Below are 13,269 nucleotides of genomic sequence, written 5' to 3'. Positions count from 1 at the left end.
CATGAAAAGAGCACTTCTCAGCCTTCACAAAAAGACAATTCTCTAAAAGGCGCTGGAGGACACGTCGAACGTGCTGAACATGAATCTGGAGTGACGGTGAAAAAAATCAGGATATCGTCAAGGTAAACGAAAACAAAGATGTTCAGCATGTCTCTCAGGACATCATTGACTAATGCCTGAAAGACAGCTGGAGCGTTAGCGAGGCCGAAAGGAAGAACCCGGTATTCAAAGTGCCCTAACGGAGTGTTAAACGCCGTCTTCCACTCGTCCCCCTCCCTGATGCGCACGAGATGGTAAGCGTTACGAAGGTCCAACTTAGTGAAAAACCTGGCTCCCTGCAGGATCTCGAAGGCTGAAGACATAAGAGGAAGCGGATAACGATTCTTCACTGTTATGTCATTCAGCCCTCGATAATCTATGCAGGGGCGCAGGGACCCGTCCTTCTTCTTAACAAAAAAAAACCCCGCTCCGGCGGGAGAGGAGGAGGGGACTATGGTACCGGCGGCAAGAGCTACAGACAAATAATCTTCGAGAGCCTTACGTTCGGGAGCCGACAGAGAGTATAGTCTACCCCGGGGGGGAGTGGTTCCCGGAAGGAGATCAATACTACAATCATACGACCGGTGTGGAGGAAGAGAGGTGGCCCTGGACCGACTGAACACCGTGCGCAGATCGTGATATTCCTCCGGCACCCCTGTCAAATCACCAGGCTCCTCCTGTGAAGAAGAGACAGAGGAAACAGGAGGGATAGCAGACATTAAACATTTCACATGACAAGAGACGTTCCAGGAGAGGATAGAATTACTAGACCAATTAATGGAAGGATTATGACAAACTAGCCAGGGATGGCCCAAAACAACAGGTGTAAAAGGTGAACGAAAAATTAAAAAAGAAATGGTTTCGCTATGATTACCAGAAACAGTGAGGGTTAAAGGTAGCGTCTCACGCTGAATCCTGGGGAGAGGACTACCATCCAGGGCGAACAAGGCCGTGGACTCCCTTAACTGTCTGAGAGGAATGTCATGTTCCCGAGCCCAGGTCTCGTCCATAAAACAGCCCTCCGCCCCAGAGTCTATTAAGGCACTGCAGGAAGCTGACGAACCGGTCCAGCGTAGATGGACCGACAAGGTAGTGCAGGATCTTGAAGGAGAGACAGGAGTAGTAGCGCTCACCAGTAGCCCTCCGCTTACTGATGAGCTCTGGCTTTTACTGGACATGAAGTGACAAAATGACCAGCAGAACCGCAATAGAGACAGAGGCGGTTGGTGATTCTCCGTTCCCTCTCCTTAGTCGAGATGCGGATACCTCCCAGCTGCATAGGCTCAGCACCCGAGTCGGCAGAGGAAGATGGTAGTGATGCGGAGAGGGGGGCAACGGAGAACGCGAGCTCCTTTCCACGAGCTCGGTGACGAAGATCAACCCGTCGCTCAATGCGAATAGCGAGTTCAATCAAGGAATCCACGCTGGAAGGAACCTCCCGGGAGAGAATCTCATCCTTTACCTCTGCGCGGAGACCCTCCAGAAAACGAGCGAGCAAAGCCGGCTCGTTCCAGCCACTGGAGGCAGCAAGAGTGCGAAACTCAATAGAGTAGTCTGTTATGGATCGATTACCTTGACATAGGGAAGACAGGACCCTGGAAGCCTCCTCCCCAAAAACAGATCGATCAAAAACCCGTATCATCTCCTCCTTAAAGTCCTGATACTGGTTAGTACACTCAGCCCTTGCCTCCCAGATTGCCGTGCCCCACTCACGAGCCCGTCCAATAAGGAGAGATATGACGTAGGCGACACGAGCAGTGCTCCTGGAGTAAGTGTTGGGCTGGAGAGAAAACACAATATCACACTGGGTGAGGAACGAGCGGCATTCAGTGGGCTCCCCAGAGTAACACGGCGGGTTATTGATTCTGGGCTCTGGAGATTCGAAAGCCCTGGAAGTGGCCGGTGGATCGAGGCGGAGATGGTGAACCTGTTCTGTGAGGTTGGAGACTTGGGTGGCCAGGGTCTCAACGGCATGTCGAGCAGCAGACAATTCCTGCTCGTGTCTGCCTAGCATCGCTCCCTGGATCTCGACGGCTGAGTGGAGAGGATCCGAAATCGCTGGGTCCATTCTTGGTCGGATTCTTCTGTTACGGTGCGTGAATGAGGACCCAAAAGCGAATTAACGTAAACAGAGCTTCTTTAATAACAAAACAAATGTAGGCTCAGATGGACCGGCAGATTCCGACAGGACAGGGTTGCAGCAAACATGACGATAGTCTGGTTCAGGCATGAACAACACAAACAAGAATCCGACAAAGACAGGAGCAGGAACAGAGAGAGATATAGAGACCTAATCAGAGGGAAAAAGGGAACAGGTGGGAAAAGGGGTGACGAGGTAGTTAGGAGGAGACAAGGAACAGCTGGGGGAAAGAGGGGGAGAAAAGGTAACCTAATAACGACCAGCAGAGGGAGACAGGGTGAAGGGAAAGGACAGAAACAAGACACAACATGACAATACATGACAGATACACTATTTTACGAATAGATATGGAAGGTTTCAGGACACTGATATATCTGAATATGTTGAAAAATATACTGCCACTATTTTCACCACCAAAGAATAGCAGTGTGATTTTAATATGATTTGACTCTTTGCAGGCTGTCAGGCTGTCTAGTCACAGAGGAAGGCTGTGCTTCTCTGGTCTCAGCTCTGAGGTCAAACCCCTCACACCTGAGAGAGCTGGACCTGAGCTACAATCACCCAGGAGACTCAGGAGTCAGACTGCTCTCTGCTGGACTGGAGGATCCACACTGCAGACTGGAGAAACTCAAGTATGTAGTGGGTTTATGTCAATGTTCATATCAGACATGTTTGACTTATCAGGCTAGTTAAGAAAAACATTATTACCACCACTTGGAAAAAGTTATATACTGACTGTGTGTGTGTGTGTGTGTGTGTGTGTGTGTGTGTGTGTGTGTGTGTGTGTGTGTGTGTGTGTGTGTGTATGTATGTATGTATGTATGTATGTCTGTATGTTCAGTGTTTCCAGTGTGTCTGTGCCCAGTGTGTGTCACACAAGATCTGTTGTGACACACACACACTGGACACACGCACACACATACTGGACACACACATACTGGACACACACACACACTGACACATGCTGGACACCCACTGAATGCACGCTGGACATATACACACACACACACACACAGGACACACACACACACTGGACACACACAATGGACACACACTGTACATACAATCTGGAGACACACACACACTGGAGACGCACACACTGGACACACACACACACAGACAACCATTCTTAGTTATTTGCTGACCGTGTGTGTGTGTGTGTGTGTGTGTGTGTTCAGGTGTATCCCTCAATGACTGTCTGTTCTTCTGCTTACCGCTACAGTGTGGAACATGGTGGAGAGAACAGAATGAAACCTGGGCTTAGAAAATGTGAGTGTTGACTGATGTGAAGAATATGACTAAGAATAAGTCTTAATTCAAGTTAAGTCAAAGTCAAAGACCACCATCATTACTGACTTGGTCATATTAAATATCAGCTGTAGTTCTACAGAATCAGAAATCAGAGACACCAAAGTTTACAAAGAGTTGCTTTTTGTGTGTGTGTGTGTGTGTGTGTGTGTGTGTGTGTGTGTGTGTGTGTGTGTGTGTGTGTGTGTGTGTGTGTGTGTGTATTTAATGTGAATAAGTGTGTTTTATATTACCATACAGTATAACATCTGATCATTCAACAAGTCTCACGTTACCTTCACTTCTCCTTTTGATACCTAGAAACATCTACATTAAATTAATTAGTGAAAAGTGAGTTAACATTCTAATGTGAATGATGATGATTTCTAATATTGTGTCTGGTTTCATCCATCAGATATCTGTGATCTCACACTGGACCCAAACACAGTAAACAGACACCTCTCTCTCTCTGAGGAGAACAGAAAGGTGACATGTAGGAGAAAGAAGCAGCCGTATCCTGATCACCCAGAGAGATTTGAGAACTGTGAACAGGTGATGTGTAGAGAGGGTCTGACTGGGCGCTGTTACTGGGAGGTAGAGAGGAGTGGGAGAGGGGCTGGTATAGTAGTGACATATAAAGGAATCAGCAGGAGAGAAGGGGGTAATGACTGTGGTCTTGGATGGAATGGCAAGTCCTGGAGTCTGGTCTGCACTGACAACCGTTACTATGCCTGGCACAATAAAAATCGGACTACCATAGACGTCCGCCCCTCCAGCCCCCACAGAGTAGGAGTGTATCTGGACTGGCCAGCCGGCACTCTGTCCTTCTATAGAGCCTCCTCTGACACACTGACCCACCTGATCACATTCACCTCCACATTCACTGAGCCCCTCTATCCAGGGATTAGGGTTTGGGGTGATGACTCCTCAGTGTCAATAATCACCTGACACACACACACTCACACACACTGACCCACCTGATCACATTCACCTATCTATACCTCTATCCAAACAAACACTGGACAAACAACAGTTTCAGTAAATAATAACTTGACACATTCGGATTATGATAATGGCGACTCAGTGACACACACACACACACACACACACACACACACACACACTGACACTGTCCACACACTCACACACTGAACACACACACTGAACACACACTCACACCGTACACACAAACACACACTGGACACACACACTTACACTGGACACACAAACATTTTCACCAATGGGCCCTTCTGTCTTTAAGGCATAACACACACACACACAAAGTGGACATACACAAACACGCACTGGACACACACACACACACACACACACACACACACACACACTTACAATAGACACACACACACACTGGACACACACACTGGACACACACACACTGTACACACACATTCACACTGGACACACACATATACACACACACTGGATTCCAGGTTCTAGAACAGCTTGTATCCCAGTTCTATTTCCCTTTTAAATCAGTTTCTGGACCACAGGTTCTAGAACAGCTTCTATCCCAGTTCTATCTGCCTGTTAAATCAGTTTCTGGACCACAGGTTCTAGAACAGCTTCTATCCCAGTTCTATCTGCCTGTTGAATCAGTTTCTGGACCACAGGTTCTAGAACAGCTTCTATCCCATTTCTATCTGCCTGTTAAATCAGTTTCTGGATCACAGGTTCTAGAACAGCTTCTATCCCAGCTCTATCTGCCTTGTTAAATCAGTTTCTGGACCACAGGTTCTAGAACAGCTTCTATCCCAGTTCTATCTGCCTGTTAAATCAGTTTCTGGACCACAGGTTCTAGAACAGCTTCTATCCCAGTTCTATCTGCCTGTTAAATCAGTTTCTGGACCACAGGTTCTAGAACAGCTTCTATCCCAGTTCTATCTGCCTGTTAAATCAGTTTCTGGACCACAGGTTCTAGAACAGCTTCTATCCCAGTTCTATCTGCCTGTTAAATCATCAACCTGTTTCCATCAGACTATTAGAACATGACTGAACCTTTTGGTTCCTTTTCTGATCTTTTACCACTTTGCATTTTTATGATATATTTTACTGTTTGTGTTTGTACCACAGGAGGTTGGTGGGACCTTAATTGGGGAGGACAGGCTTGTAATGGCTGGAGGGGAATAAGTGGAATGGTATCAAACACGTGGTTTCCATGTGTTCCATTTCATTCACTCTGTTCCAGACATTATTATGAGCCGTCCTCCCCTCAGCAGCCTCCTCTGGTATGTACTGTCCTATATGTGAGAGAGCTCCAACAAGGAATTACAATGTATGTATTACTTTTAATACCTGCAAATGGGAAATAAACTACTAGAACTCCTTATGAATGTCTGCAGCCGACTAGACTGTTGGCGTCTGACAAGAGGTGAAAATATTACAGGAATATTCTGCAAATGTTGATGAAGACGTCACTCAATCCACCCAAAACAACATCCAGTCTTTCCACAAGACTCCCATGAAGTTATAGTGTGACGTTAAAGTAACATTCTCAGAACATACTGCACTTGTTTTATACTGTTTTAGATGGATCCTCTGTTTATCATCTTGTTTTATACTGTTTTAGATGGATCCTCTGTTTATCATCTTGTTTAATACTGTTTTAGATGGATCGTCTGTTTATCATCTTGTTTTATACTGTTTTAGATGGATCCTCTGTTTATCATCTTGTTTTATACTGTTTTAGATGGATCCTCTGTTTATCATCTTGTTTTATACTGTTTTAGATGGATCCTCTGTTTATCATCTTGTTTTATACTGTTTTAGATGGATCCTCTGTTTATCATCCTGTGTTATACTGTTTTAGATGGATCCTCTGTTTAAACATTTAAACTCTTAAATTTAAACTATTGAAACAATAACACTGTTAAAATACCAATGTGATAATTTCTTGTACGTCTTTTATGTTGAATAACAAATAGTACAATTATATATGGACATACGCTCCACATACACTGCTGATGTCGCAGTAAGGCCACAAAGATCCTCAAGGACAACATCCACCCGAGCCACTGCCTGTTCACCCCGCTATCATCCAGAAGGAGAGGTCAGTACAGGTGCATCATCACCACCCGAGCCACTGCCTGTTCACCCCGCTATCATCCAGAAGGCGAAGTCAGTACAGGTGCATCAAAGCAGGGACCGAGAGACTGAAAAACAGCTTCTATCTTAAGGCCATCAGACTGTTTATCAGCCACCACTAACATTGAGTGGCTGCTGCCAACATACTGACTCAACTCCAGCCACTTTAATAATGGGAATTGATGGAAATTGATGGGAAAAAATGCATCACTAGCCACTTTACAATGCCACTTAATATAATGTTTACATACCCTACATTACTCAACTCATATGTATATACTGTACTCGATACCATCTACTCCATCTTGCCTATGCCGTTCTGTACCATCACTCATTCATGTATGTTTATGTACACATTCTTTATCCCTTTACACTTGTGTAAATAAGGTAATTGTTGTGAAATCGTTAGGTTAGATTACTCGTTGGTTATTACTGCATTGTCGGAACTAGAAGCAAAAGCATTTAGCTAAACTCGCATTAACATCTGCTAACCATGTGTATGTGACAAATAAAATGTGATTTTAGTTTATTTAGTTGTACAAGTATACAAGAAGATATTGTATTTTTCATAAAACATAATTGAAACAAGAAAAGGCATGTTAATTGTGAAAACAATTTCATTTTTGATATTACATTGCCTCTCCCAGTTGCAGGTTGATGTTTGTCATGAATCTTGACCTGGAGGCAGGTTGATGTTTGTCATGAATCTTGACCTGGAGGCAGGTTGATGTTTGTCATGAATCTTGACCTGGAGGCAGAACGGTGTGATTTCCTACAGATATTAAAAACCTGTTGAGGCTAGGGGGCAACATTTTCACTTTTGGATGAAAGGCGTGCCCAGAGTGAACTGCCTCCTACTCAGTCCCAGATTGGAATATATGCATAATATTATAACTGGTGGATAGAAAACACTCTGGAGCTTCTAAAACTGTTTGAATTATGTCTGTGAGTATAACAGAACTCATATGGCAGACAAAAACCTGAGAAGAAATCCAAACAGGAAGTGAGAACTCAATTTAGAAAACAGTGCCATTGGATGTCCATCTTAGATATGGATGAGCATGCACGTCCTAGGGCTTCCACAAGATGATTCTTGGTTGTATGATTCTACTATAAAGGTAGAGGCAGCTAGCAGAGCAAACTGATCCAGAGCATACTGATCCAGAGGCAGCTTGCAGAGCATACTGATCCAGAAGCAGCTAGCAGAGCATACTGATCCAGAGGCAGCTAGCAGAGCATACTGATCCAGAGCATACTGATCCAGAGGCAGCTAGCAGAGCATACTGATCCAGAGCATACTGATCCAGGGGCAGCTTGCAGAGCATACTGATCCAGAGCATACTGATCCAGAGGCAGCTTGCAGAGCATACTGATCCAGAAGCAGCTAGCAGAGCATACTGATCCAGAGGCAGCTAGCAGAGCATACTGATCCAGAGCATACTGATCCAGAGGCAGCTAGCAGAGCATACTGATCCAGAGCATACTGATCCAGGGGCAGCTTGCAGAGCATACTGATCCAGAGCATACTGATCCAGAGGCAGCTTTGCAGAGCATACTGATCCAGAGGCAGCTTGCAGAGCATACTGATCCAGAGCATACTGATCCAGAGGCAGCTTGCAGAGCATACTGATCCAGAGGCAGCTTGCAGAGCATACTGATCCAGAGCATACTGATCCAGAGGCAGCTTGCAGAGCATACTGATCCAGAGCATACTGATCCAGAGGCAGCTTGCAGAGCATACTGATCCAGAGGCAGCTTGCAGAGCATACTGATCCAGAGGCAGCTTGCAGAGCATACTGATCCAGAGGCAGCTTGCAGAGCATACTGATCTAGAGGCAGCTAGCAGACCATACTGATCCAGAGGCAGCTAGCAGAGCGTACTGATCCAGAGGCAGCTAGCAGAGCACTATAAAGGTAGGGCTCATAATAGCTCTTTGAGTGGGTGGTCTGGCAGAAAGCCTCGGTCTCGTTACACGCGGTCACGAGAGAGTGTCCTCCCGTTCCTATGCTTTTCTTCAGACAATGAAATTCTCCGGTTGGAACCTTATTGCTGATTAATGTTTAAAATATCCTAAATATGGATTGCATACATCATTTGACTTGTTTCTACGACCTGTAACGGAACTTTTTGAGTTTTTGTCTGGAGGAATTGCTCGTGCTTTTTGAGGATTGAATGCTGGGCTGAACAAGCTAACAACAAGTGGCTAAATTATGGGCTTTTTGGAACTTTATGAAACAGATCAGTCATTTATTATTGAACTGGGATTCCTGGAACTGCCTTCTGATGAAGATATTCAAAGTGAATATTTAGTGTTTTTTGTAGCTTCTGTTGACACCAAAATGGCGGCTATTTCTTTGGGTTCTGAACGCCGTTCTCAGATTGTTCTTTTTCCGTACAGTTTGTTTTAAATCTGACACAGCGGTTGCATAGAGGATACATTGATCTTTAATTCTGTGAAAACACTTGCATGTTTTATCAATGTTTATTGTGAGTATTTCTGCAAAATCACCGGATGTTTTGGAATCAAAACATTACTGCACGTAACGCGCCAATGTAAACAGATTTATATATATGCACATTATCGAACAAACCACACAATACATGTATAACATAATGTCATATGAGTGTCATCTGATGGAGATAATCAAAGGTTAGTGATTCATTTTATCTATAGTTCTTTAATCTATATTTATGCTTTTGTGACTGAAAAATCACTGTGTGTGTTTTTGAATTTAGTCATCTAACATAAATATGTTGTGTTTTCACTGTAAAACATTTTTTGTTTTATTTATTTAAATCGGACACGATGGGTAGATTAACAAGATGTTTATCTTTCATTTGCTGTATTGGATTGTTAATGTGTGAAAGTTGAATATTTCTAAAGAATATTTTTTCAGCTGAATGGAATAGGGTGTTCCCTTTAGGGAACTCCTTGTGCCCCCTAGCCCCAGCTCCAAAGTAAAAATTGGCTGTAGGATTAAAATCAGATTGTATTACTTTGTGCCTGTGTCAGATAGTGACCACTTTACTGAACTTCCTCCAGGGCAAGATTCATGACAATAAATGCCAACCTGCCTCCCAGTCATCCCCTCCTTATCTTTACAAGGCTGTAGAACATACAAGTTAGTGATTTGGGGGTTCTCTCATAACCCTCAGTCCCCAGGTGGGTAGATGGCAGGTTGGATAAAGAGAAGCCAGTGATGTGGGGGTTCTCTCATAACCCTCAGTCCCCAGGTGGGTAGATGGCAGGTTGAATAAAGAGAAGCTAGGGATATGGGGTGTTACGAATCCCTTTTGGCCCGACAGTCTGGGGGGGGATGGTAGTGAGACCCGTAACATAACTCGTGCAAATTATAATTGTGAGAAAGTAAAAGTGAGAACAAAATAACCACGACTACTGAAATCTAGCGTCAAACTCAGGGTTTATTAATAAACACACGGTAATGGGGGGAGCAGGAAAAGGGGCTGAGCTGGACCCAAGGAAATAAACAATAAGTATTCAAAAACACCCCTAAACTAGACTAGCCTACTTTAACAACAGCTAACTAACTAACCAAAAATACAGTGGGTGGTCTGCCCAGTTCTAACTAGTGTATTTAACAAAGTCTACCTACGGGTAGTGTATGCCCATGGGCGACTTGTCTTGGTTCCCCCTTTTTCCACCAGCAAACAAACACCATAACCAAAAACAATACTCACAGGTGATGACAAAGTGCTATGGAGGTGCTCAAACAAAAGAGAGGTTAATACACAACGAGAGACTGAAACACAGAGACCTACAGACATGGCATTTACAGAGAGATTGAGATCTAGAGCAAACAACTGCCAGGGTTTTTAAACCAAGGGAAAGGAACTGTGATAGGGTAGGAAAAAGGAGGAGGTGTGTCTTCTGATTGATGATTGATTGGTGACTGATTGGGGAGTGATGATTTTCACCTGTGAGGGGAGAAGGAGAGAAAAGAAACACACACACAGGATACACACACAGGATACTTGTATCCATAACACTCCCACCCTTAAAAGAGCAACCCTAGGGGGGATTGCGACCACAGTATTACAATTAATACTCACAATAATAACTAAGTCAACCTTGCAAAACATACAAAAATCATTTACACACGAGACAAAGCATCTGCCAACACATTATCTGAACCCTTTTTGTGGCGGATCTCCAAATTATAATTTTGTACAATCAGCGCCCAACGCATAAGGCGTTGGTTCTGGTTGTACATCCGGTGGAGAAACACTAAGGGGTTATGGTCAGTATACACAATCACTGGTAGGGCACTGGAACCAATGTATACCTCAAAGTATTGCAGAGCCAACAACAAAGCAAGAGCTTCTTGTTCTATTGTCGCATAGTTCGTTTGACATTTATTAAATTTAGGGGAAAAATAACAAACGGGATGATCCACTCCACTCTTGTCCTGCTGCAGTAGAACAGCACCAGCACCTCTGGCACTAGCATCTACCTCAAGTTTGAACGGTTGTTCAAAACCTGGAGCAGCAAGTACAGGGGTACTACATAAGAGTGCTTTCGCTGATTCAAAAGCTCTCTTACAATCAGGGGACCACACAAATGGTCTTGCCGGACTAAGCAAATCGGTCAATGGAGCAACTACCGCAGAGAAATTTTTACAGAAGCTACGGTAGTAGCCAACCATCCCTAAAAAGCCTTGCTGTCTCTGCCTCCAGTTCCATCTGGCGCATTTTAAACGGCATCTGCCGCTGTTCTCTTTCTGCCTCAATTTTACACATCTCCAAATCTAAATGCCACTGTTCTCATTCTCGTTATTTTTCTGCCTCAATTTTACACATCTCCAAATCTAAATGCCACTGTTCTCATTCTCGTTCTTTTTCTGCCTCAATTTTACACATCTCCAAATCTAAATGCCACTGTTCTCATTCTCGTTCTTTTTCTGCCTCAATTTTACACATCTCCAACTGGAGAGTCTCTCGCCTAATTTGGGCTCTCTCTTCTGCCTCCAGTTGTAACTGTGCTAAACGGACATCCCTCCTGGCATCACCGTTTGACAGTGGGGAGAGTGGATCAAAATGGGACAATGTGGCTGGTGTTTTAGCCTCTCCCTCATTATCAGACACCAATGGGCTTACAGGAGCAGCATCATCCCCTACAGGGGTAGTAGACTCAGGCAACGGTAACACAAGCACCTGCTCTTCCAACAATACATTTAATACTAGCTGTTTAACCTCCGCCTTAACTAAACTCTGCGGAATCGATACTGAATAATGGTCAGCCAAGGTCATTAAATCAACTCTACGACATTTGTCAAAAACCTCCCACAAAGGGTTATCCAAAAAGGATTTCAAAGCAAAAGTAGCCATCTTAAACTACTTCACAAGAGCCAAAGAAAATAGCAAACACTAATGCTACTTCAGCTATGACGCTCAACACTGAACTATACCACTACAACAATCTACATGAGCGGCATGGGTGTCAGTTATGACAGATCCCGGATGAGCCCCCGCTTATGTTACTAATCCCTTTTGGCCCGAGAGTCTAGGGGGGGATGGTAATGAGACCCGTAACATACCTTAAGGGAACATTTCGGCATTTCGTGTATGATCAGTGAGAAAGTCCATATTGCAAATGTACGGTCCCTTACTAGACGTCCGAAATCGTTTGTAAAATTCGCGGTCGGCGTCGGGCCGTGCGGTAGGGCCAGACCTACCGGGAAGTCATCAAATGAACTTTGTCGGACATTCGGTTTCCGTTTTATAAAATAAACAAGTTTTTGACCGTTTTTCCGCTATCCCGGAATTTCCCACAAGAGGGCATACGGAATCATATGGCAATTTGGCAAAACATCACGAATCACGACGGGGCCTTATCTCGAAAACGGAAAATATTTCGAAGCCGAAACTCGGTGAGCGTAGGTTTGGCATAATGGGCAGTTGGCCCCGAACAAGATGGCGTCTAGGCCTCGACGGTTTTTGAGTTATGGCCGTTTTTCTGGGATTAAAGGTCCTAAATGGAAATAGAGAAATTATTTTTCCACTTCAGGTCAAAGTCAAGGAGCCTCCGGTGTCAATAAAAAAAGAACCAGCCATTTATCTATCGTCATTTAAGAGAAACGGAACAATGACAACTTGGCAATGGTCACAAATAGGCGTTTTTTTTTTTCAACGGTTACAGATCCAGTTGCAGGGTGTTCATACGAATCTTTTTAAAGTGTGCTGCGGAGCTCTGCGAGATTTCTGTGATTTTCTATGATTTTCTGAAATAACACACACATACTAAACCCTCCGTAAATAACTCAGTTGTTAACGTAAAGACTTAAAACTCAGGATTCTGTAACAGCATACCCCAATGAGGATATGTGGTGATTTATAGCTTCCTGTGCCAACCGGAAGTGCCATAATTGGTGTCTCAGGGGCTGTTTCAAAGGGTTAAAAAAGTCTGATCTGTCCAAAACTTCATATATGTGATTAGGCAACCCCCATGAACTGTAAATCAGTCATTTTTCCCCAAAAAATTCAAAGGAAAAAAAAATCACACTAAAACACAACTTGAATGGAGGGACGTATTGGGGTGCGTAGAGACAGACAGTGGCTGCAATAGTTAGCTTTGTTGGAGCTAAAGAAGAACCGTCGGACCTAGAGTTCCGAAACTTTAGAAACCTGTTCTAGACCTCCGGTTGATGGTGCGTGGTGAGTTACGTGGCTCTAGACGGTTCTC

The 13,269-nt window shown here is 44.2% G+C and overlaps 1 protein-coding gene across 3 annotated transcripts in view; it reads left to right on the top strand.

Annotated features, from left to right (window-relative positions):
* The window catches only part of LOC139393685 (NLR family CARD domain-containing protein 3-like), a 42,866-nt gene extending 35,261 nt beyond the window's left edge, over positions 1-7,605 (top strand). For 2 of the 3 annotated variants that reach the window (XR_011629791.1, XR_011629790.1), the window contains exons 9-12: positions 2,638-2,811; positions 3,402-3,448; positions 3,882-5,338; positions 5,399-7,605. Coding sequence is in view for 1 of the 3 variants with exons in the window: in XM_071142028.1 (XP_070998129.1) it covers positions 2,638-2,811; positions 3,402-3,448; positions 3,882-4,414 (754 nt within the window). In the remaining 2 variants the exon portion in view is untranslated. Of the gene's footprint in view, positions 1-2,637; positions 2,812-3,401; positions 3,449-3,881 lie in introns of all 3 variants that reach the window. The other variant, XM_071142028.1, reaches the window with a different exon arrangement.
* The last annotated feature ends 5,664 nt before the right edge of the window (positions 7,606-13,269 follow it).

This window comes from Oncorhynchus clarkii, unplaced genomic scaffold, assembly GCF_045791955.1.
Source record: "Oncorhynchus clarkii lewisi isolate Uvic-CL-2024 unplaced genomic scaffold, UVic_Ocla_1.0 unplaced_contig_11072_pilon_pilon, whole genome shotgun sequence".
Lineage (NCBI taxonomy): Eukaryota > Metazoa > Chordata > Actinopteri > Salmoniformes > Salmonidae > Oncorhynchus > Oncorhynchus clarkii.
This window is presented reverse-complemented; position numbering and strand designations above follow the sequence as displayed.